General features: G+C 43.1%; 1 protein-coding gene and 1 long non-coding RNA gene across 4 annotated transcripts in view; both read right to left on the reverse strand.

The window, feature by feature from the left end:
• The window catches only part of LOC134287952 (uncharacterized), a 746,963-nt gene that overhangs the window by 501,812 nt on the left and 218,199 nt on the right, over window positions 1-26,952 (reverse strand). The window lies entirely within an intron of this gene.
• LOC109401385 (cGMP-dependent 3',5'-cyclic phosphodiesterase) overlaps window positions 1-26,952 on the reverse strand; it is a 239,401-nt gene that overhangs the window by 33,241 nt on the left and 179,208 nt on the right. For all 3 annotated transcript variants that reach the window (XM_062851275.1, XM_062851274.1, XM_062851273.1), the window contains exon 7: window positions 1,780-1,910. In XM_062851275.1, the coding sequence (XP_062707259.1) occupies window positions 1,780-1,910 (131 nt within the window). The remainder of the gene's footprint in view (window positions 1-1,779; window positions 1,911-26,952) is intronic.

The raw sequence follows: 26,952 nt of genomic DNA on the forward strand, positions 1-26,952 counted from the left end.
ACATGAAAGGAGTTCAAAGAATATTGATTAAGTCGAACGTGCCGTTTGCCGTTTCCGCAGTTTGAGATTGAGTGAGGATGCTCACTCTGGGATGCCACCTAGTACCGTTCCGTGGAATTAAGTGTTGGAGAAAATTGTGGTAATCTGTTGTTGCTTTCATCGCTTTATTTATGAAAAGCATGTTTAAAATGTGCATGACATAAAACAGTATCTTCGGAGAAAATAAAAAAAAACTAGATTTTCATTGAATAAAAAAGCAACCCAATTTTACATCATTCTATGGTACGGCTTGTTTGCTAACGAAGCAATGAGGAAAATGGACTCTGGCACGCTTTTGTTTACGTAGGTCACAGAAGAAGATAGAATGGACGAGAAATGAAGTTCATTAAGTAGGGAAAAGGAATCCAAGAAAAGGTTTTCCTATGCTGATACCTACTATAAGGTTGACTCTATCTTATTACTGAAACCGTAATGAAACGTTGAATTTCTTTAGAGCAACAAAGGAACAGCATTTTGTGCGTGGATGAAACATTCTCCTTCCTACTAGATTAGCCTAGATTTTTTTTTTATTCAATTGGAATAGAATAGGTTTTTTTTATCTGTATTAACCAGATTTTAAGCCCTACTCGGCACCCACACTTCGCTTCCCTTCCGAAGGAAGAACTCACATTTTGCGAGTTTGTCGGGAGTGGGATTCGATCCCAGTTCCTCGGCGTGATAGTCAAGTGTTCTAACCATCACACCAGGCCCGCTCCACCTCCATAGAATAGGGGAAGGAATGTTTTTTTTTATTCTTGTTCGGGTTTGTCACTGCGACCAGTTTTTAGATCTATTGTGACATTACCCGTATCCTTAGTGTAGTGCATGTCGCATTACTCCATTGCCATTGAGGGGCAATAAAGTATCGATTTTGATACAGTTTTTGTTTTGTATTCGTAGAAAACAAAACAAAAGTACTGATATTGGCCATGCATCGGAAACCTAGCATCACCCTTGTTTTACTGCTAAATTCTCCCCAGTAAGAAGTTTAGAACCCGGGTTTTAACATTAGCAGCAATACCATTCCAATAATGGAACATATGTTCCGTAATAAGGATTCTAGTATGTTCCTTGCATACCAGCACTTACCTGTCTTTGAAGAGTTAGTACATACATGGATCCCTAACTCGATTTGATGTCCTTTGCATCAAGTTTAGCCTCGAACGGCAAGGTTTTTAACTATCTGCAAAGTAAAGTTGGTTAACTAAGTTTTATTCAGAGACCGTAAGCCACCACGATACCAGTGACAAGGACTAAATACTATGATTCCTTGAATTGCCAGAACGCATATTCCAAAATTGGAAAAGTAGGACGACACTAAGTTTCGGTAGATTTTACTCCGTAACTCAACACGAAAAGGTGATCTACCCACGTTACGGGCTCCGTTAACGATCGAGCATCTTTGAAACCCCCTCAATCATTCATCCATCAGCACGGGTCGCCTGACACCTTGGATTGGGGTTCCCTGTTTGGTGGACTTTTACCCCCGGAACAGGGGGTCCGTAGTGCTATTCTAAGCCGGCAGCTACACGGGCAAGGAATGTTAGTTGAAAAATCATTTTTTCTAAACATCTTCATTTCCATTAGTGTTATTAAATTCTTCAAGGAAACCTGGAACGCGAAAGAACTTGTCCCCAGTGATTAATTTTATGAAATGAAAGAAATAGAAAAACCAATACTTCCAAGCCCTACTAACGGCAGACAACCTCGCAATGAAACAAAAAAAAAAAGATAGCATACCTCATTTCCGTCAAACACTTTCGACACCAGCTCCCCGGTCTGTTTGTCCAGCAGGAAAAGCGAGCAACGTTCTGCCGCGGCAAGTTCTTTGGCTTCTGTCATCACACCCCGCAGCAGTTGGCCCAGATCACCTGAAATGATAAAAAACAGTCAGTGTTAATTAGAAATTCCTTGCAAATCATATCCAAATAGAAACGGCAACAGGGTGTAACTAGCACAACGTGTGAACCGGTGCGCGAACAACGGGACGGAGCTGGTAAAAGCTTGAATACAATGGAAGGTTTCTGTAGTGAACTGGGGGAGTATTTCCATTTGCAAGTGCATTATTTACACTTTGAAATGCTTGCGTGCTGTTTGCAGAGTGTTTGTTTTGTGCAATTTTACTGTTCGTAAGATCAGAAGAAAGTTTAACTGGATTGGCACTTGTTCCATTCTTTTCAATTAATTAAATATGTAGTTGAAAAGTAGAATGAACTATTTCTACATAATTTACAAATAAATATCGCCATAAATTTCTCTTGAAGGTTCATGAGCAATTGTTTTAGATTTTTTGTTCGCCTAAAATTTATCCATTAATTCGATAAATAAACCTTTTTTATCTTTTCTAGAATCTACACATACAGTAAAATAATCGGGTTAAGTACTGTTCCTTTCTACACATACTTTTATTTGTAAATCACGGTGATATCTTTTTTCAAAATTATAACAGAATCTCTTTGATTAGTATTGTTGAAGTTGTTTCTTTTGGAATTTAATGTTGAAGACGTCGCTATTGATATTAACGCTACCAATGAAATTTTGTTAGCAGAAATGTTTGAATTAATAATTCATTCACTGTATTTGAGAAAAAAAAAGAACGTTTTATGCACTTTATGAAAAGTTACACCAAGTTGAATATTGTGGAGCGGACCTGGTGTCATGGTTAGAACACTTGACTATCACGCCGAGGTCCTGGGATCGAATCCCACTCCCGACAAACTCGCAAAATGTGAGTTCTTCCTTCGGAAGGGAAGAAAAGCGTGGGTCCCGAGATGAACTAGCCTAGGGCTAAAAATCTCGTTAATACAGATAAAAAAAGTTGAATATTTTCTGAAAAGTAAAAACCCAAGTAACACAGCTAGCTGTATAATAGTTTAAAATCCACGTTTCAAACAAAGTCACGTGTTTTTTTCTTGTATTATTAACTTAATATCGAACACTTATATAATCAAAACAGCGCAAAAAATGGCGGCTTATAAAACAGCTTATAGGTTATATATAAGGATTTGGAATACACTTATATAACGTAAAATTTCTTCTGAGTGCATCTCAGTTATTATTGCGTTTATCGTCAATGATAAATACGTTCAAATTACTTATATAATAGAATCACAAGCACGATATACACATGGCGAAGCAATTATTAAGCAATTATTAAGCAATATTAATATTGCCTGTCCGGATCAATTTGTCTATTCCTTGTATGTCCTGTCGTCATGGTCGCCATAAGATATGGTTGACACAATTTTCAAATATTTAACCACCAGTATTACATAGAGTGACTTTGGGTATTTTTAATAGATATGTTTTCTTCATCACAAGGGATTTTTGTTGGCAAAATTGTCTGAAGCTTGATCGTCCTTCTTCAGATTGAAAGGAAGGTAGAGGCCAATTTTAGGTCTAACTGGTTTCAGAAAGTACCCTTAAACCTACCTTGTTGGCTACAAAGTAACTTTACTCCAACGCCGAGCGTATAGTAAAGCACCATCTTCGTCGGTCCCTGGCGATGTTCCTCCAGTTTTTCCGAACGTGTAGGGATCATAGATCTTTTTCAACCGCGTGCAGCCAGCGAGTTCGGGCTCTCTGCTGAATATTGTTTTCGTAATTCTTTCTTCCGACATTCACACTTCGTGTCCAGCCAATCTGCCGTATTTTATACGTTTCACAATATTCGCAACATCGTACACTTGGTACAACCCGTGATTCATGCGTCTGCGTCACACTCCATTTTCTTGTTTCTCACTTAGAATTATCCGTAGCACTTAGCGCTCAAAAACTCCAAAAGCTAAGCTTTTCGGTCTATCTCCTTTAACGTCCAGGTTTCGTGACCGTAGAGGGCAACCGGAAGAATCAGCGTCTTATACAGAGCGAATTTTGTTTGCGTTTGCAAGTTACGGGATCTAAGCTGGCTACGCAAACCGTAAAAGGCCCTATTTGCAGCTGCAATAGGGCACTGCATGAAATTCTCTCTTTCTCTTTCACTCTTACAGAAATTTTGTAAACAACAAGGCCAAGAAACGTCAAAATCCCATACAAAATCAAAACAGTGCAGTGCCCTATACGCCTTTTCACTTCACGGGAAACGTCTTTGTCACATGTCACAAGTGTTCCAAGATAAACAAATTCTCCAGCAACTTCAAACACATCCCCATCTATTATTACCTCAGCACTAACACCACTAGGCCTGCCTGTCTCTTCCCGCTATCATGTACTTCGTCTTGGTAGAGTTAATCGTCAAGCCTATGCTCGCTGTCTCTCTCTTCAGAGGAGCATAAGCTTCCTCCACTGCCCTTCGATCGATGCCGGTGAGATCAATATCGTCCGCAAAACCGAGGAGCATGTGCGACCGTGTGATGATAGAGCCATTTCTCTGCACGTCTGACCTCCTAATCGCTCCTTCGAGGGCAATGTTGAACAATAAATTTGAAAGAGCATCCCCCTGCTTCAATCCTCCCAAGGTCACAAACGACGTAGACACTTCGTCCGCGATCTGAATACTTGATTTTGATCCACCCAGCTTAGCGCGTATAGCCTAATTAGTTTCGCCGGAAAACCATGTTCTGACGTTATCTGCCAAAGCTCATTTCTTTTCACTGAATCGTACGCTGCTTTAAAATCAATGAACAGATGGTGAGTCTGCAAGTTATATTCCCGAAATAAATCTAGGATCATTCGCAGGATAAACATTTGATCCGTCGTTGATCGGCCCTCACGGTATTCGTTGACCAAGTACTCCTCAAGAGGTCGCAGTCTGTTGAACAGGACACGCGACAGTATCTAACCCAGACAACCAGGAGTCGCATAAGAAACCACGTTGTACATCGTATAAAGTACAATTTTAAGTCACTATCGCATATATGTACGGCTGATTGACAAATTTCATCGCATATGATGTTATTTTTTAAACCTATTACGATATATCAGGTAAAGTCATATAAGAATACAAATAAACTTTTATAAGGTATGAGCACATCGTAGTTGATGATATTTTGATGTTTTATTGCGATGAACTTTACTTACTCGCAAAAGCGTGCGAGCGAACTCGCAAAGTGCCAAATGAATTCGCATAATTGCGTACTGCGATGATTATACGACTTCGCTTGGTACTTTTCTTGTTGTGTCAGTTTACCTTCCATTGGTGTATGGATTAAATCGAATAAAAGTACAAATAAACTCGTTGAAGTGTGCATACAAACTCACATAAGCTAGAAGCGTTTATGTTGGCATTACGCGATTTGATATGTGATAACAATTAAAGAGTTGCAGTGTCAAAAAGCTACAAGAAAAGGAACAGCCATAATTATGGTTGCAAAGTCATCATTATTTGTTTTGTTGGCTTGACAATCAACAATGGGAGGTGCTAGCCAGAGAGGGGCAGTGAAATCTGTACGGGAAATCGTTTTTAGCATGCCAAACACGCACAGTGCAAGTGAATTAAGTGCACTCAAACAAACACTGAGGTGAGTTAGAATATCAGCTTGTTTCATAAGTAGCGTTTGGTGTTGTGTGTGAAGTGTGGCTCGACAATCCAGAGGTCATTACCCATGTAACATTTTATAGTCAAATAGACTAGAAGTGGTTTTTAGAACCATCATAAAACCAAAATAAAAGGAAAAATGTTTTATGACGGTTCTCAAAACCTCTACAAGACTAATTGGTCATCAAAATGTTACTTGGGTAGTTCGAAATCGAGCTGACAGAATTGTTTTTTTTTAATGTTATTAAATCGCATAAGATGCTAAATTGCGTCGCAATAGTGCACGCGGTGCATCGCATAAGACATCGCTTCAAGTCATATAGCATTATTATTGTTCCGTCAATGCACGTATAGCGCCTCCACTTTTGTACGCATAAGGCACTTTTGCTGCATCTTATGCGATGTAACTTTAACGCATAAAAGTACGTATAACATGAACATAAACTTCATTATACGTGCAAATTGGTTGTCTGGGTATACGCCGAATTCAAAAGGGTAATCCCTCTGTAATTGGCACTCTCCAGTCTGTGCCCTTTCTTGTAGATTGGGCATATGAGGCCATCCAACCAGCTGGTGGGCAATTCTTCATCCTCCCAAATCTTTATAATAATCTGGTAGATTGATTGATGTAGCTGGTCGCTTCCGTGCTTAAGAAGTTCAACCGGGATCTCGTCCTTCCCAGCAGCCTTGCTGTTTTTCAGCTCGTTAAGGACCTTTTTAACCTCATTCAGTGTTGGTGGTTCCACTGATTGACCATCATCCATTATGTTAATCCTGTTCCTGGGTGCTCCTTCACTGCTACCATTCAACAAATCTTCGAAGTGTTCCTTCCACCTGGTTACCACCATTGTTTTGTCTGTCAGCAAATTTTCTTCCCGGTCATTGCACATGGCGGACACTGGCGCAGTCTTGTGCCACGCGCCATTGACAGTTGCATAAAACCTCCACATATCGTTCCTGTCCATACTTTCCTGCGCTTCAGCAATAACACTCTCTTCGTGTTGCCGTTTTTTCTGCGGTGCATTTGTTTCTCTTCTGCTCTTGCCACCCTGTACCGCTCTCTGTTCTGACTGGTACCGGCCACTAGCATTCGACTTCTGGCGGCATTCTTTTCGTTCGTCACTCGTTGGCAGTCCTCGTCAAACCAACCATTACGTTGGCGTCGCTAAGCGATACCTATCACCTCTTGCGCTGATGTTGTCACTGCTTCGTGGATAACTCCCCATAAGTTGTTGACATCTCCAGATCCGTTGGTCTCTCCTATCCTGTCGTCTAGCTTCTGATGGTACTGTGCAACAACCCGTTCGGCTGACAAGCGCTGGATATTGAAACGCATCGTCCTGTTGTTTCTTGAACTCGTGACAAGATAATGATCCGAGTCAATGTTCGGGCCTCTGTAAGACCTTACATCTATGACGTCCGAAAAATGTCGCCCGTCGACCAGCACGTGGTCTATCTGGGAGCAAGTGTCACCACTCGGGTGTCGCCAGGTGTGTTTTCGGATATTCTTACGTGTGAAGTAGGTACTGCCGATTGCCATCTCTCTAGCAGCAGCGAAGGTCACCAGGCGCAGATCATTATCGTTGGTAACAGAATGAAGGCTTTCCGTTCCAATGACAGGCCAAAAGAAACTTTCTCTGCCGATCTGCGCATTTGCATCTACGATGATTATTTTGACATCTTGTTTTGGGCACTCTCCGTAGGCCTTATCAAGGCTCTCATAGAACTCATCCTTCATGTCATCGGGTTTGTCGTTCGTTGGCGCATAGATGCTTATCAGGCTGTAGTTGAAGAATTTGCCCTTCATCCTTAACACACAGATTCGGTCGCTTATCGGCTTCCACCGAATAACTTGCTTCATCTGCTTCCCGATCACTATAAAGCCAACTCCGCGTTCTGCCTTATCGCCGCCGCTGTAGTAGATGTGGTACTTGAATGAAGTGTTGGTGCTCGGAATTCACGTTCTCCAGTTTTGGGCCAGCGTATCTCCTAGATAGCAGCCACATTAACGCCGACATTCTGCAGTTCACGAGCGAGGAGCCCAACACGTGCGGGTTCATTCAAAGTTCTCACGTTACAAGATCCGACTTTCCAATCGTTGTCCTTCATTCGTTGCCGGGTCTGTTGCCTTTGAATCAATCCGTTTACTCTACTATTGCTTTTCTGGGTGTTTGAAGGTTTTCAGCAGCTGCCTTACCGGAGCCGCACTGCCTACATTGCATTGAAGGGGCTGCCTTCTTAGGTATAGCTGACACGATACAGCATTTCATACTCAGCCCGTGGATGCCAGAACAGATGCTGTTTGAGCCGCACCTCCTTGGTGAACAGACGCTGGAGACGTATCTCCTCAATCCAGCTGAAGTCAGAAGGACAACAGTGCCCAGGCTGCACTACCAGCTAAGCACGCAACTCTTAGCTGGCGGCCTTTGTCATCGTTTGACCCGTGGAAGCATGAGGTAGGAACTTGTGAGGAACAGAGCTATGTTGGACGCTCTCCTTATCGACTCACCATTTTGCAGCCCAAGGACCCTTATAGCCACAGCTATAAAGGCGTGGGTATTCAGCATGACCACGCTGTGGGTGACGGATTGGATTCCCGATTGGTCCAAGCACTTTTCGTAAAGGAAATTTTGTTGACTTTCTTGGGCTTACAGTAATTTTTGATCCTTGTCCCATCATTTTTTCCTTTCCTTTTCCCTCAGGTAATTGATTTGGTAATCGCCCGTGTAGTTGCTGGCTTAGAATAGCACTACAAACCCCCTGTTCCGGGGGTAAAAGTCCACCAAACAGGGGACCTCAATCCAAGGTGTCAGGCGACCCGTGCTGAGGGATGAATGGTTGAGGGGGTTTAAAAGATGCTCGATCTTTAACGGAGCCCGTAACGTGGGTAGATCACCTTCTTGGATCACATTTCGGAGTAAGATCAACCGAACCGTAACCTAGTTGTTGAAAACCGGCAATCTGTCAGCACTGCAGAGAGTAGTGTGAATTCCGGACGGTCCCCTTGTCAGTCATCGCAAAAACTATTGAAGCGACGGACAATAGCTGACAATAGCAAACGAACGCCACGATCGATCACATGTGTCGACTGTTCGCCGAGTGATGGTGCGTGTTTGAGCTAATTGTGCGAAAACCGTATATTTTCATGTGCCTCTGCGTTCCTCCGAGCTGATAATACGGGTGAATTGTGCCGATACCCACGAAGTACGATCCGTACGGTAAGCCAACTTACTAGCGATCGTAGATGCTGGGCATTGATCAGCAGAACCGGTGTTTTATTAACCTAGCGACCTCTATGCTTTTCCCAGGAGTCGCTCGATGAACCAGAAGCCATCGTACAGCTACAGTGATTGCCGAAATAGTTGAATTGAGTATACAGACAGGTCAAATTGCGTGTTTTGGATTTACGCCTAGACTTGTGAGTAGGACCCGTTGTACCTAAGCCTAAATTGAATTACCCTATGTTAAAACCTACTTACCTAATTGAAATCCTAGTTAAAATGTTCCTTATAACGATAATGCTAAAATTTCTCTTAAATAAACTTAAATATATACATGCATTTGTTAGGTGTAACGAACATTCGCCGGCTCGAATGAAAATAGTTGAGGGTCGAGGTTTCGACAAATTTGGCAGTAGAACACTGAATGTAAGTGCACACATATTATTGTATTCAAACCTAAATTTATAAAATCTCTAATAAATTACAGCTTTAAGCTGCTTCTGTATGAACTGCTAAACAGAAGTGTCCACACCTGCCCCGAAACCATCCGAACTCTCAACAAACTTAAAGATTCATTTGTGAATCTGTTGCTGCGCAGTAAGCAGCCAAGTAAAGCAGTTGGAAGTGCTGCGAAGTAAGCAGCAGGATGAATTCCGTTCGCACTTGCGAGAAATGCCGAACCAGTGGCACGCTGGAACAGATGGTCGGTTGTGACATGTGCGACATCTGGCTCCACATGAAATGTGCTGATGTCACGACCGATAACGCAGATCCCGACAAAAGCTGGCGCTGCGAACGGTGCCTACATGATGAGGCGACGGAACGGACCAGCAATCGTAGCCGGAAGACCGGCAGGACGACAAGCAGCATCTTGGCACAACGGACAGAGTTGGCCCTGCAGCTACTTGAGGAGGAAAAGGCGCTGATCAAGAGGAATCGTGAACGAGAGGACGAGTTCCTCAAAAAGGAAGCGGAAATGCAGAGGAAGAGAGCGGAGGAAGATGCCAAGTTGCTGAAGCAGAAACATGACCTGTTGAAGTCGTTGGAGGACGGAAATGGGAGTATCAGAAGCGGAATCAGCAGCAATGCAAGTCGAAGGCGTGTACAGGAATGGCTCGGAGCTAATAGTGGCGGATTGGTACCGGGTACTGGCCAGCAACAGATATCTGGACCTGTAGCCCAACTGTCCGCTATTCCATCGGAGACGTCAGCACTTCTCCAGTCCGGTGCCGACGTACTTCCCAACCAAGATGCGGAAAGGAGTACCATCGTTCCCAAATCAACGTCAACACCGCAAAAAACATTAAGTACACCTTCAATTTTCTCTAACACACCAGTCCCTCTAACGGTTGAGCCCTCGCAAGTGGCCACCAGTGCATCGAATGCAAAGTGGGCTGGGTACTACCCGGGGATAAATGTCTTCTCATCGTCCGCCCTTCCGACGATTCTTGAAAACCCTTCAAGTGCGACAAATGTCGCTGCAACAAATACCCCTCTCGAGAGTTGCGCTACTTCACAAGCGATTCCCTTTTCCGCTGGGAACTCCGCTAGTCAGTATCCCACAATATATCCCACGGGTTCAAAATACACGTTTGCTTCTGGGTATGGAAGTATGTCCACCGGACAGATAGTATCAGTCAATCCGTCCAGTTCACCGTTAGTGTCAGTTCCAGCCCAATCGTTCGGGTTTACGTCAAGTGTAGTGACAACGAGTTCCTTGTTAAAGTCGGGTGTGCCTTGCCCAGGTCAGTGCAACGAACTTCAGCCGTTTCCAGTAGTACCAGGGCGTTCAACAGGGTTGTACGTACAAGCACAGATTGGTCAACGAATGGATGGCAGTTCCAATCCAGTGGTTACAGCAGCAAACGTGAGCAATTCGGATGTGCATCAGGTCAGTAGATCACAGTACCCCATGCCATCCGGCGTGCAGCAGCAGAATGAGCCGTTTCAATCTGCGTCTTCCGGTGTGCAGCAGCCGAATGTGTCATTTTTTCCCGCACCATCCGGTGCACAGCAGTTCAATGTGCCTTTTCAACAAGCGCCATCCGGCGTACAAATGGCGGCGCGGCAAGTGATGCCTCGCGAGTTACCGACGTTCGCTGGCGACCCACAAGACTGGCCGTTGTTCTCCAGTTCATTTTACAACTCAACGGCGGCTTGTGGATACACGCATGTGGAGAATTTGGCTAGACTACAACGTTGCTTGAAGGGACATGCGCTAGATTCGGTGAAGAGCCGTCTGCTGTTGCCACAGTCAGTGCCACACGTGATGGAGACACTACGGATGCTGTATGGACGACCAGAAATCCTGATCCACTCCCTGCTGCAAAATTTGCGAAATGTACCGTCACCGAAAGCTGAGAATTTGCAGTCAATCATCAACTACGGGATGGCCGTACGTAATCTTGTCGACCATATGCATGTTGCAGATCTGGTGGAGCACTTGCGTAATCCAATGTTGGTGCACGAGCTGGTCGAGAGGCTGCCACCACAAATGCGAATGCAGTGGTCTTGGTACAAACGCTCGTTTCCAGACGTCAACCTGGCGACGTTCGGTGATTTCATGACGGAGTTAGTGAAGACAGCGACAGATGTTACGATGCCCAGAGATTCTTCAATGCAGCAGGGCAAGTCTGTCAATACCGGACGAGAGAAGCAGAATCTATACGTCCACACGGAGGCTGATAATGGTCAATTAGCAGCAATGATGACGAAAGAACCGGAGATTGTAAAGAGGTCGTGCGCTTACTGTTCGGACGACGGTCACGAAGTAGCACGATGCCCTCAGTTCAAGGCATTAGATCTGGATGGGAGGTGGAAGGCGATACGAGCAAAGGGGCTTTGCCGAACATGTTTGATTCCGCATCGCAGGTGGCCGTGCCGTTCAAGCAAGGAGTGTGGAGTAGATGGTTGCCGTTTTCGTCACAATGCTTTGCTACATTCACGGGCAGTGACGGAGTCAGCCGCTGCTCATCCGAAGCCCAGCGAAAACGTCACGCGACAGAATCATCATTCTGCGACGAAAATTTCACTGTTTCGCTATCTACCAGTAACACTTGAGGCGAACGGAAGAAAGGTCGAAACTTTCGCATTTCTTGACGATGGAAGTGAGTCTACGTTGATGGAGGCCGGACTAGCACAGGAGTTGGACATCGTCGGCCCCGAAGAATCTCTCTGGCTTTCCTGGACCGGGAACATATCTCGGGAAGAGAAGGGTTCACAACGAATCTCAGTTGCTATCTCGGGAACTGGACTCAAGAGTCAATACCAGCTGAGCAACGTACGTACGGTGCAGAAGTTGAAACTACAAGGTCAATCGTTCCAGTATACCGAGCTTCAAACGATCTATCCACATCTAAGAGGACTACCGCTACATAGTTACTCAGAGGCAGTACCGAGAATCATCATCGGTATCGAACACGCACAGATGCTCACTACCCTAAAGGTGCGAGAAGGCAGAGCCAACGAACCAGTTGCGGCGAAGACGCGGCTTGGCTGGTGCGTGTACGGTAAACAGGTCGACGGTAACAGTGCCGTAACGCGGCTGCATGTGCATTCAGAGGAACACCGGAACCGCGAGCTGCATGAGCTGATGAAGCAGTACTTCAGCATCGAGGAGGCGGCGGTAGCTACTCCGTTAGAGTCGGAAGAAGATAAACGGGCTCGCACAATTCTGGAGAGAACAACAAGAAGGGTCGACGGTTGCTTCGAAACTGGGCTCCTGTGGAAGTATGACCGACCGTCGTTCCCAAACAGCTATCCACTTGCAGTGCGCAGGATGCAGTCATTAGAGAAGCGACTGGCCAAAGAACCTGGCCTCAAAGAACGTGTAAATGATCAAATAGCAGAGTACGAGTCAAAAGGATACGCCCACCGAATAACACAGGAGGAAGTTGAGACAACAAACCCGGATCGTGTGTGGTACCTGCCGCTCGGCATCGTGAGGAACCCGAAGAAGCCACAGAAAATCCGCCTGATTTGGGACGCTGCAGCTCGGGTCCACGGCGTTTCGTTCAACGACATGCTCATCAAAGGACCAGACATGCTGACGTCACTGTTCACGGTTCTGCTACGGTTCCGTCAGCGATCAGTTGCCGTGTGTGGGGACATACGAGAGATGTTCCACCAAGTTCGGATCATCCCACAAGACAAGCAGTCGCAGCGGTTCCTCTATCGTGATCATCCAGATCAGCCCCCTCAGGTCTTCGTCATGGACGTGGCAACCAACGTTCGGTGCGACGTGTTCGCCGTGCTCCGCACAGTTCGTCAAGAACACCAACGCCCAGAGTTTCGCATCGCAATTCCCGAGAGCCGCAGAGGCGATCGTAAATGCCCATTACGTCGATGACTACCTTGACAGTGTAGATACGATCGACGAAGCGGTCAAATTGGTGAAAGATATAAAGTTCGTTCACGCTCAAGGTGGTTTCGACATCCGGAACTTCTCGTCCAATTCGGCTGAAGTATTACAACGTCTGGGCGAGACCGAGAACATGAAGGAGAAATCAATGATTCTGGACAAATTTCCGGATATGGAGCGTGTTCTGGGGATGGTATGGAAACCAACGGTTGACGTGTTCACCTTTGATACCACTCTGAAAGATGATCTCACGACGCTACTGGTAGGAGGAGACACGCCCACAAAACGACAGGTGTTGAGGCTCGTAATGTCGCTGTTTGACCCTTACGGGTTTATCGCCCACTACATCATTCACGGCAAGATCCTTATGCAGCACATTTGGAGATCTGGCACAGACTGGGATGAAAAGATTGTGGATGAACTACACGATCTGTGGAACGACTGGACACGTCTTCTGAAGCAATTGGGTGAAGTAGAGGTTCCCCGCTGTTTCTTCGGTACGGCAAATAGTAAGCTGCACAGCGGGATACAACTTCATGTGTTCGTCGATGCGAGTGAACTAGCGTATGCTTGCGTTGGATATTTGCGTATCGTCCACGATAGGGAATAGGGTGTTAGTTGCAGCGAAGACAAAGGTGGCGCCGCTTAAACCGCTCTCCATCCCCCGCTTAGAGCTGCAAGCCGGCCTGATAGGCAGCCGATTGATGAACAACATCTGCAATGCTTTGGATCTGCCCATAGATAAGCGATTCGTTTGGACAGATTCCAGAACATCTCTTTCGTGGGTTCGCTCAGATAGTCGGCGCTATCATTCTTACATAGGTTATCGTGTCGGCGAGATTCTGAATTCTTCTACCGTCGATGAGTGGCACTACGTTCCATCGAAACAGAACGTGGCCGACGACGCCACAAAGTGGGGAGTTGGACCTAGCTTCAGTGCAAGTAGTCGCTGGTACACGGGTCCGGATTATCTCCTCTTGCCGGAGAACGAATGGCCGGAGCAGCCGGTGAACCAATGGACGACCGATGAGGAGCTTCGTACCAGATTCCAGCATCATCGAGTAATGCCGCAACCTTTGATCAACGTGAGCAGATTCTCGAATTGGAAGCGCCTGCTACGCGCGACGGCGTATTTGCTACGTGCAGTGAAGTTGTTCCGAAAACGAGGCCAATCGGGACCACTGACCAGCGAGGAGTTGCTGCAGGCTGAGAACTTGTTATGGAGACAGGTGCAGTATGAAACGTTCCCCGACGAGTATTGTGTGCTGGAGTTCAACAAGGCCAACCCTGAGAAGGAGCAGAAGCGAATCGAGAAGAGCAGTCAGTTGTACGAACAGTCGCCGTTTATGGATGATGTGGGCGTAATAAGGATGAATAGCAGGATTGGTGCTGCTCCCACCGTACCCTTTGGAGTGAAATATCCAATCATCCTACCGAAGGATCACAGTCTAACAGCCCTTCTGGTCGACAGTTACCACAGACGATTCAAACATCAGAACCGTGAAACTGTGTTCAACGAGATACGTCAGCAGTTTGGAATCCCGAAGTTGCGGCCTCTGATACAACGTGTCGCCCGGAGTTGCCAGATTTGCAGGCTTCGGAAGTCAACACCACAACCACCGATAATGGCACCACTTCCGAAGGTTCGGTTGACACCCCACATCCGGGCATTCAGCCACACCGGAGTCGACTACTTCGGCCCAATCCTTGTGAAACAGGGTCGTAGTTTGGTGAAACGCTGGGTGGCACTTTTCACGTGCCTTACTACACGAGCGGTGCACCTGGAGATAGTGCACAGCCTTTCAACACAATCGTGTGTAATGGCAATCCGCCGGTTCGTTGCGCGAAGAGGATTCCCGTCGGACCTTTATTCAGACAACGGGACCTGTTTTCGAGGAGCTAGCAACCTATTGACGGAGCAGATGGAAGCCATCCACGAACACTGCGCTGTGACCTTCACCAATGCCAGAACCAGCTGGCACTTCAATCCCCCATCTGCACCTCACATGGGGGGCTGCTGGGAACGGATGGTGCGTTCTGTGAAGGCAGCAATGGGAGCCATCTCAGAACACCCTCGTCATCCAAGCGACGAGGTTCTGGAGACTGTATTGTTGGAAGCCGAAGCGATCGTGAACTCACGGCCGCTGACCTATGTACCACTCGAAAACGAAGACCAAGATGCATTAACCCCGAACCATTTTCTATTGTACGGCTCAAGTGGTGTGGTGCAACCGCGGACTTCACTAGAGGCCAACGGCGCTACGCTACGGGACAGCTGGAAGCTTGCCCAGTATCTAGCAGACTTGTTTTGGAAACGCTGGGTCCGTGAGTATTTACCGACGCTGACTAGACGGACTAAGTGGTTCGAGCCTGCGAAGCCTATGGAGCTCGGAGATTTAGTCGTTATCATCGAAGAAAACAAGCGGAATGGGTGGCTGCGAGGACGTGTCGTCGAAGTCATGCGAGGCAAGGATGGTCAAGCTCGAAGCGCAGTGATACGCACCGCTGATGGGATTTTGAAACGACCAATGGTGAAGCTGGCGTTGCTGGAAGTACGCGATGTTCAGAAACAAGGACCCCCGGAACTACACGGGAGGGGGAATGTTGAAAACCGGCAATCTGTCAGCACTGCAGAGAGTAGTGTGAATTCCGGACGGTCCCCTTGTCAGTCATCGCAAAAACTATTGAAGCGACGGACAATAGCTGACAATAGCAAACGAACGCCACGATCGATCACATGTGTCGACTGTTCGCCGAGTGATGGTGCGTGTTTGAGCTAATTGTGCGAAAACCGTATATTTTCATGTGCCTCTGCGTTCCTCCGAGCTGATAATACGGGTGAATTGTGCCGATACCCACGAAGTACGATCCGTACGGTAAGCCAACTTACTAGCGATCGTAGATGCTGGGCATTGATCAGCAGAACTGGTGTTTTATTAACCTAGCGACCTCTATGCTTTTCCCAGGAGTCGCTCGATGAACCAGAAGCCATCGTACAGCTACAGTGATTGCCGAAATAGTTGAATTGAGTATACAGACAGGTCAAATTGCGTGTTTTGGATTTACGCCTAGACTTGTGAGTAGGACCCGTTGTACCTAAGCCTAAATTGAATTACCCTATGTTAAAACCTACTTACCTAATTGAAATCCTAGTTAAAATGTTCCTTATAACGATCATGCTAAAATTTCTCTTAAATAAACTTAAATATATACATGCATTTGTTAGGTGTAACGAACATTCGCCGGCTCGAATGAAAATAGTTGAGGGTCGAGGTTTCGACAAATTTGGCAGTAGAACACTGAATGTAAGTGCACACATATTATTGTATTCAAACCTAAATTTATAAAATCTCTAATAAATTACAGCTTTAAGCTGCTTCTGTATGAACTGCTAAACAGAAGTGTCCACACCTGCCCCGAAACCATCCGAATTCTCAACACTAGTTTCGTCCTATTTTTTCAATTTTGAAATATGGGCTCAGGAAATTCAAGGAATCATAGTATTTAGTCTCTCCTACCGGTGTCTAGGTGACTTACAGTCTCTGAATAAAACTGAGTTAACCGACTTTACTTTGCAAATAGTAAAAAACCTCCCCATTTGAGGCTAAAGGAAAAGCACATTTGGTTAGGGATCCATGTATGTATTAACTCTTCAAAGACTGGTAAGCGCTGGTAGGCAAGGAACATATTAGAATCCTTATTACTGATCAAATGTTTCTTTATTGGAATGATATTGCTGCTATTTAATGTTAAAACCCGGGTCCTAAACTTATTACTGGGGAGAATTTAGCAGTAAACCAAGGGCGATGCTAGGTTTCCGATACACAGCCAATTATCAGTACTCTTTAGTTTCTTAGAAAACAAAACAAAAAACTGTATCAAAATCGATACTTAATTAATAACTTTTCAATGGCAATGGAGTAATGCAACATGCACTACACTAAGGATACGGGTAATGCCACAATAGATCTTAAAACACGTCGCACTGACAAACCCGAACAGGAATAAAAAAAGATAATTGATGAATAGGCTCGTGTTTATGGCGAGTGCACATGCACAACTTTCCCAAATGGAGGAGAACGTTCCTCTGAAGCCAACCTACTGATACATACCTGATAATTCCACTCTAATAGAATTCCTAACTGTACACATAAAATTAGGCAATCAATTCAATTTCAGATCTCTGTACAAACCGTGCCATATACAGGGTGACTGGTCTGCCCATATTCGCATAGGTGACGTAAACGCCACATAGGTCAAAATCCACTTTTTTAGCTTAACATATCCTACACCATGTATAGCATATGCTCCAATTATTAGAAAAAATGTGTTTGTTCTGAAACATGTGAGTAAATTGAAAAGAACGTTTTGACGTAACCACCATGTGGTCGCAATACTGACGTCTGTGTACAAGCAAACTAAAATCTCCCAATAAAACGTGATTGAACATAATTTATTGAGATAATTTATTAAAATAATTTATTGACATAAACATAATTTATGTTTGAGATATCTAAATTTTTGACTTCAGATGCCTGAAAATCATTTTCAATATCAACAACTTTCATAGTGAATATTATCAATTATGTTTAATACTTATAATGGATGCAATGTAGATACTGAAACATTTATGATGCTTTGACAACAACATGCGAAAAATTTAACAAATTGATACTTGATAACCTACAACTCGTAATGGTGAGTCTACGCCGATTGAAGTAATCGTTTCCACTGGTCTGGATCAATCGCTTCCAGTCACCCCGAGATTTTGGAGCCCCTTAGGGCCGCAAAATGCAGTTGAGGAAGAAGGCCAACGTACGCGCCCTACCACGAAGCCAACGGCTCCTTACTGGTTCTCTGCTAATATGGTATAAGTTTGTCATTTCTCTGGCATACGAGCTACGTACCCAGCCCACCGCAGCCTGCCGTGTTTTATCCGCTTCATTATACATCAGTTTGTCAGCCTGTTTTGGGGACACATTTTTTGTTCTCCTTAAATATCTAAATAGATTTTCAAGTAGTAGTTTAGTGATGAACATGATTGAATTTGTTTAAGCTTGACCGTAAGTTAATGAGAGCAAAAAGTTTGTGGGGCTGACAAAATTGGGTCCATACTGTATCGATTTATTTACATACTTGGTACAATTCGTAGTTCATGCAACGTCGCCATATGCCGTGATCCTGGCTAGCGGCGAGTATTGTTCGCAGTTAACGTGCTTACTTTAAATTACTCTAAAATGGGTGTTTGTCAAATCTCCTAAGTATAGAATCCAAACACCTCATGTATGAACAGTTATATTTTTTTGTATGGATGGTTGTGGTAGATCTCTATCGCTTCCTCTGAATTATGACGTAAACTCCTCAAACCCCCTTTCAGCTACTTACTAAGTGCTTGAAGAAAACTCATTAAAACCCGAAACGTGAGTTTTTGTGGCACCTGATTGATTAATGAAATATTAAACTCATGGTTAGCCACGAGTAAAATCATTCCACAGCAAAACTATTATAAGTTTTACGTTTTGTTTCAAAACCATCATTGAAACAATACTACTGAACTGTTGTGGCTTTTCAGTCTTACAAAAGTGAAACGGTCAGGAGTTTGGCATAGCCGTTTTAATCCTGTTAGACTGAGAAAGCCACAACAGTTCAACATTTCTTCCCAGTCGTAAACATCCTCCAAAACACAGATAAATTAAATTCATATCTCTTTGATTAGGCGTTGGGTGTATGAGCTTTTGATGTTTACTAATTTAATTGTAAAAACTTAGTGTAGATGAATAGTACAAGGTTATTAAAATAAAATTAGTTTCGTAAGTTATAGTACACAAATTACGTAACGCTAAAATTGGCCATTTCAAACCCCCTCCCCCCCCCCCCTTCGTAACGCTTTTTGTATGGAAGCCCGAAAATTTTTGTATGGGTCGTAACGCTACGCTGGACTCCCCCCTTCCCCCTATAGCGTTACGTAATTTGTGTACGATGCCTAACATTTCGTAATTTGTCGAATATGAGAAAAAATAAATGAGACCCGCGGGTGACACTTAATGTTTCAGTTTATCAAGTAAATCTCAAAAAAATGTAAATATTACTAAGGTATTTCTTAATAAATACGTACAACACCATATTTTGGAGAAGGCAAAATAACATTTTCAACATCGACTGCCTTAATTGCATGGAGCATTGGAAAAAGCCGTTAGGATCCATCGCAGAGCCTGGGGATTAATGTTAATTCCGGTATTTTGCACACATTAAACGAAATAAGAAAACTGGTCGGCGTAAAGTCAAATTGGACTAGGCGATTTTTTGGACAGGTAAAGATAAGCCAAGGAATCATAGTATTAGAAGAAATAATGCACATGCTTTGATATCCCAATATCTTGCAGGACATTTTCCCATAATCATTGAAAAACAGTTGGTCCGGTCTGATTTAAAGCCGACCAACTGTGAATCTTACTACAATGCCCACGCATTATGGTACGCTCGACCGCACTATCAGATAGTTCACATTTTCAGAATGTGACGTGTTAGCTTTTTTTCTGAACCTAGAGTTAGTACACCTTCTTTCGAGTCGGGACTGCTGCTTATCAACAAAGAATGTATTTAACGCACAAATACGGACATTCATTCAGCCGGAGACCCGGGTTCGATTCCCGTTCCGGTCGGGAATTTTTTTTCGACTCTCTGGGCATGGTGTATCATTGCACTTGCCTCACAATATACAAATGCATGCAATGGCAGGCAAAGTAAGCCCTTCAATTAATAACTGTGGAAGTGCTCAAAGAACACTAAGTTGAAGCGAGGCAGGCAAAGTCTCTGTGGGGACGTAGAGCCATATAGAAGAAGAAGAAGAAGAAGAAGAAGAAGAAGACGGACATTCCGGAAAAAAATCTAACACGTGTTCAGAAAACGGGTACCGTAATAGCTAACATAACGGTCATAGCAAACTGGTTGTTACGTCAACTTATCCGTGTAATCATTCATCAAAACGACTAAATGATCGCATAAACTGACGTACACGTTTTAAATATGGAAAAATTACATGAAACATCTTAAAATCATTGCGGCTCACTTTTTGTAGCTGTAATCCACGAAACTGACAGATTATTTCATTCAAATAGTCGGTGCATATGTAAATCCGGAAAAAATCTATAAAATCGTGTTTTCCCATCAGAGCAGACGTTGGTGGTTACATCGACTATGCGAATATGGGCAGTGGTAATTCGTGTTACACCCGAAAGGAGGTGAAAGTAGACCATATTTGCAGCAAAAAATTGTTCTACAGGTAGGTCCGGAAATCACTGCTAAGTGAGTTATTCAAAAATTAGTGTTATTAAATTACCCCATCTTTAAACATCTCTAACTCAGAAACTATGAACCGTATAATCAATCTTAGCGCATGGATAGAAAGCTTAAAGCTTTGTCTTTTAATGCTCTTTGGACAGGTAATTGATAAAAAGTCATTTAAGTGCAGAAATTTTGACTTTTATGTAAAAAGTGCCTAAAAATGTACCCCCTTTTCACCTTTTTTGATAGTTTACTCGTGAAAAACATGATAAATGTGAGAAATGTTCTTCTACAAAACATTCATTTTTTGATACGCTACCAAACTGTCCTTTGGTGCAACATTGTATCTTTCATAGTTTTGTCACAATCTTGAATTCAAAATTTTGTGAAATAAATCAATGTTTTTATTGCAATACTATCTGGCAACCCTACACGTTTGCTTGCTGTTGGTCATCGTGCGCATGGCAACGAAGTCCAGCGTCGCGGCGGCGGTCATCGTTTGACAGAGCCAACAGTGAACGGCAAATTGCGCGCAATGTTTATGAATCAATCTCAAGGCATCCTTTTCTTTGGGTGAAGATTCAATTCGCCTAGATACCATACGCCCAAACCCACTCACTGGTGGAATTTAGCGAGATCATACCGCTGGGTGGCACCGTTTTAAGGGATATTGAAACCTACGGGCCGAGACTGGGTCCGGGCCGGGGCCGCGGCCGAGACTCGATAGGGCTTTTGTCGCTTCGTTCTCACTGCACACAATGCTCACCTGGCTATAGCGCCTGCGCACCAGCAATTTATGTTGCGCGAACGCACGCACAGTATGAAGCGGTTGTCATTTATTTTTGTTTTTGTTTCTGCGCACTTTCTCCAGTGTGTTTGATGTACATTCATCCAGAACTTTCTTTTGTAATTTCTACAGGAATCTGGGATTCCTCCAGCTTTTTTTTATGATTTCCCTTGGAGTACTTTCTGGGACTCTCCCGTAGTCTAGCCCGTAGTTCTTTCTGGAAAACCTCTAATGAGATTCTTCTAGGAGTCCTTCCTGGTATTTCTCCAGCTACTCCGTCTGGGTTTTTGTCCTTGAGTTCTACTAAAATTTCTTCTGGGATACTTTCAAGAACTGTTTATTTATTATTATTTAACAGAGTTTATTTATTTTCAGTTCAACGGGAAGCACTCCTGAAGTTCCTGAGAGTGAGTCCAGGAGCTCCCCAGGCATTCCTCCAGGGCACCCCCAAAAAATACCAAGGGAATTTCTTTAGAATTAGCCCAAGAATTCCTCCAGCATTTGACGTAAAATCGCCCTAGGATTTTACTGGGAATTTCTCCATTATAACTCTTGAAATTAATGCAGGAGTTCTCCAGCAATAATGCATGCTTCTCTTCAGGATTTTTCCCGAAAATTACTGAAGGACTCAAGGGATTTCTCCATAAATTCCTGTATTAATACCACCAGGACCTCAAGGGATTCCTCCAAAAAATCCTCCACGATGTCAACTAAAAATTCTTCCAGTAGTTCTTCCAGGCATAACTCCAGAAATTCATCTCGAAATTCCTACAGGAATTTCTCTTCAGGAATTGTGGAAGGGATTTCATCAGGAATTCTTCCAGGGATTTCACAAGACAATTTTTCAATAAATTGCTCCAAGACTTTCTTTAAGAATTCCTGCAAGGATTTATCTAGGAATTCCTCTGACGATTCCTCTAGATTTTGCACCAAGAATTCTTCCAGTTATTCCTCCACGAGATCCTGCAGGAGTTCATCCCGAAATTCTACCAGGAAATCCTGCAGGGATTCCTCCAGGAATCCCACCATAAATTCCTCCTATAAGGCTGACACAAATTTCGATTTTCTCTTATGTCACCGCCCCCTTGGAAATTTTTGGTCGAAATTCAACACCAATAAATTATTAAAGAAATTTTAGAATTTTAAGGTGAAATTAGAGTTGCACAGAAAATGTCTTAACAAATTCGATGAGTTAATAGATTTTGCCGAATTGTTTGGGTATTTCTTCGTCAAATACATTTATTATTTATTGTCCTCCCCCTTAGCGAGCCAACGAGTATTGTGACAAAAGAAGAAAATGAGATTTGTCCCGGCCTAATTGCTTCAGGAGATTCTCTAGAGATTCCTCCAAGGATTCCTCTAGAATTCCTTCCAGAATTTCTCCCAGGAATTCATCAAGAAATTCATCCCAGGAAATCATCAAGAAATTCCTCTAGAAATTCCTTCAGTAATTTCTCCAGAAATTCCTTCAGTGATTCCTCACAGAATTCCTCTAGGAATTTCTACAGGGATTTCTTCAAAAATTTCTCCAGAAAGTACTCCAGGCATTTCTCCAAGAATTACTTCATGAATTCCTCCATAAATTATTCCAGGAATTACTTCAGGTACTACTCCAGGAGTTCCTACAAGAATTCCACCGGAAATTTCTCAAGGAATACCTCCAGAAATTCCATCAGATATTTTTCCAGGAAGTCTTCTTGGAAATACTCCAGGTATAACTCCAAGAATTTCTCCGTGAGTTACTCCAGGTATTCCTACAGGATTCTTACAGATGTTTATCCAGGAACTACTGCAAGATGTCCTCCAATTTTTTTTTCCAGGAATTCCTCCAGTGATTCCTTCATAAATTTCTCCAGTAAATGCTCCAGAAAATTCTTTAAAGATTCCTTCAGAATTCCTTCCTGTATTTCCTCCAGGAAATCGTCCAGAAATTTCGCCAGTGATTCCTTTAATAAATCTTCTATGGATTTCTCCAGGAGTTCGTACAGAATATCCTCCAGAAATTCCTCCAGACATTCCTCCAGAAAACACTCCAGGAATTCCTCTAAGAATTTCGCCAGTGATTTCTTTCGTCCAGAAATTTCGCCAGTAATTCCTTTAATAAATCTTCTAGGGATTACCCCAGGAATTCCTACAGAATATCCACCAGAAATTCCTCCAGGCATTCCTCCAGGAATTCCTACAGAAAATACTCCAGGTATTCCTCCAGAAATTTCACCAGTAATTACTCCAGGAATTCATCCACGAACTTTTCCAGAAATTCCTCCAGGAATTCCTCCGAATATTCCTCCAAGAATTCTTTCAGGAATTTTTCCATAAAGTCTTCCAGGATATACTCCATTAATTACTCCAAGAATTGCTTCAGGAATAACTCTAGGAATTTCTTCACGAATTGCTTCAGAAATGACTTCAGGGATTCCTACGGGAATTCTTCCTGGAACTACTTCAGCCTGTCCTCAAAAAAAAGTCCCCAGGAATTCTACAAGGAAATACTTACGGGATTCCTCCAAGAATTACTCCAGGAACTACTCCAGGAAAGCCGTCAAGAATTCCTCCCGGAAACAATCCAAGAATTCCCATAATTTCTCTTTGAATTACTCCAGGTATTCGTCAAAAAATTGCTTCTGAATTTTTTCCAGAAATTCCTCCCAGAATTCCTTTTAGAAATACCTCAAGGAAATGCTTCAAGAATTTCTTCAGAAAATCCTTAAAGAACTCCTCCAGAAGTGCCTCCAGCCAATCTTTTAGGAATTCCTTCACGAATTTTTTCAGGAACTTCTCCAGATATTGCTTAGGAATATCTCCAGGAATATCTCCAGGAATTCGTCTTGAAGAACTATTCCAGAACGTACTCCAGGAATTACTCCAGGATTTCCTCAAGAAATGTCTCTAGAACTTCCTTCAAGAATTCCTCCGGTTAACTTTCCAGGAATTCCTCCCGGAATTATCTCAGGTACAGTATTCCTTAAAGAGTTACTACAGGGATTCCAGGAATAGCTCCAGAAACTCCGTTACAATTTACTCCAAGAATTGGGTTTTTAAATTAAGAAAAATGTATTGATTTTTTGATTTTATACAAAAGAGCACCTTTTTCTGAACCACCATGATTTTTTTCAGATTTTTAGAACTTCATTTTGGTACCTAAAATCGCTTTTGAAGAGAATTTTCGAAATCACCTTTTGACAGCTGGCCAACTGCTTGACAGCTCCGCCCAGTACAAAATGCGTCGAGGGGTGATTCGACAAATCGCTCCCATACAAACTTCAAACTGATTTTTAAATAGGTTCCCGGGCACCAAAATTCATGAAAATTTGGATTTCGGCTCAGTTTTGCATGCAGATTCTGAATATGGAATTATCTCAACACCGCTAAAGAAGCCAATTCCTCCAGGAATCACTCCAGTAATTCAAAAGGACGGATGTCATCCAGGAATTTCTGTAGGAATTCTTGGAAAAAAATTTGAACGGATTCTTGATTGAAATCTTGAAATAATTCTTGGGGGAGTTCCCGTAGCAGTTTCTGGAATAATTTCTGGAGGATTTTCAGGGAGAATTCTGGAATGATTTTTGGGGAAGATCCTGTAGGAATTTCTGGAGGATTTACTGGGAGATATCCTATAGAAGTTTATTTAGAAACTCCTCCCAGACTTCCGCCAAGAATTGCTTCAAGAATCCCTCTATGAATTTCTCCAAAAATCCCTCGAACGGTTCTTCCTGGGATTTTTGAAGAAATTTAGTCAGGAATTACTTTACAAACTCCTCCAGGAATTCCTTCACAAATTCCTCCAGTAATTCCTTCAAAAATTCCTCCAAGAATTTCTCCATGAATTCCACCAGGAAATCCTCCAAAAATAACTTGTGAGATAGCTCCAGGGATTCCTCCTTGAATTCCTCCAGGTATTCCTCCAGTGACTCTTTCAAAAACTCCTTCAAGGCTTACTATAGGTATTTCTCTAGGGATTCCTAATGAAATTTCAGACATATCTTGAGGAAATCCTGGAGTAATTCCTAGAGTAGGTTCTGGAATAGTTTTTGGAGAAAGCCTTGAAGTAATTCATGGAGAAGTTCTTAGAGTGTTTCTGTGAGGAATTTCTGGAGACCTTCCTGGAAAAATTCTCGAGGAATTTCTAAAATAAATCCTTGAGAAATTTCGGGAAGAATTCCAGGACGAATTCTTGGAGATATACGTAAGCAATATCTGGAGGAATTCCTGAAATAATTCGTGAAGGAATTTCTAAAAGATTGGAGCCACTTCTGAAGCAGCTCTTTAAAGAATTTCTGAATAAATTCTTGAAGCATTTCCTTGAGGTATTCCTAAGAGGAATTCTGGAAAAATTCCGGAAGGTTTTTTTTGACGAATTCCTGGCATAATTCAAAGAGAAATTATGGGAATTCTTGGATTGTTCCCAGGAGGAATTCTTGACGGCTTTCCTGGATAAATATCGGAAAGAATTCGTGCAGAATTAGTGGAGTAGATCCTAGAAGAATTCCTGGAGTAATTCTTAGAGGAATCCCGTAAGTATTTCCTTGTAGAATTCCTGGAGGATTTTTTTTGAGGATATTCTGAAGTAGTTTCTGGAAAAATTCCCGTAGGAATCCCTGAAGTCATTCCTGGAGCAATTCGTGGAGGATTTTCTAGAGTTATTCCTGAAGCAATTCTTGGAGTAATTAATGGAGTATTTCCTGGAATACTTTATGGAAGAATTCCTGAAGGAATTCTTGGAGGAATTTTTGGAGGAATTTCTGGAGAAGTTCGTGGATGAATTCCTGGAGTAATTCCCGGTGGAATTCCTGGAGGAATTCGTGGAGTATTTTCTGGATAAATTCCTGGAGGAATGCCTGGATGAATTTCTGATGGATATTCTGTAGGAATTCCTGGAGGAATCCCTAGAAGATTTATTGAACGAATCACTGGTGAAATTCTTAGAGGAATTGCTGGGGGAATTCTTGGAGGAATTTCTAGACGTATTCAGAAATTCTTTGAGCTGCTTCAGAAGTGGCTCCAATCGTTTAGGAATTCTTTCACGAATTATTTCAGGAATTCCTCCAGATATTGCTTACAAATATCTCCAAGAATCCGTCCTGAAATTCTTCCCGAAATTTCTCAAGGTTTTATTTTAGAAATTCCTCAAGAATTTTTCCAGGAAGGCCTCCAGAAATTCCTCTCAGAAACACTCTAAGGCTTTCTCCAAAAACTATTCTAGAACCTACTCTAGGAATTACTCCAGGATTTCCTCAAGAAATGTCTCTAGAATTTCCTCCAAGAATTCCTTCGGTTAATCTTCCAGGAATTCCTCCCGGAATTATATCAGGTACAGGAATTCTTTAAAGAGCTACTCCAGGGATTTCTCTGGGAAGCGCTTCATACTTTTTTCAGGAATAGCTCCAAAAACTCCGTTAGAACTTACTCCAAGAATTCCTCCAGGAATCACTCCAGTAGTTCCTCTAGGTAGGATGTCATCCGGAAATTTATCTAAGAATTCCTCCCAGGAGTTCCTTCGGAGTTTCTTTCTGGAATTACTCCCTGGAAGAATCCCTGGTGGAATCCTTGGAGGAACTCTTAAAATAATCCCTGGAGGATTTTTTGAAGAAATACCTGGAGGGAGTCTTGGAAGAATTCCTGGGGGATTTCCTTGGAGAAATTTCATTAGGAATCCCTAGAGAAATACCTATAGTAAGCCTTGAAGGAGTTTTTGAAAGAGTCACTGGAGGAATACCTGGAGGAATTCAAGGAGGAATCCCTGGAGCTATCTCACAAGTTATTTTTGGAGGATTTCCTGGTGGAA

This window comes from Aedes albopictus, chromosome 2, assembly GCF_035046485.1.
Source record: "Aedes albopictus strain Foshan chromosome 2, AalbF5, whole genome shotgun sequence".
Taxonomy (NCBI): Eukaryota; Metazoa; Arthropoda; class Insecta; order Diptera; family Culicidae; genus Aedes; species Aedes albopictus.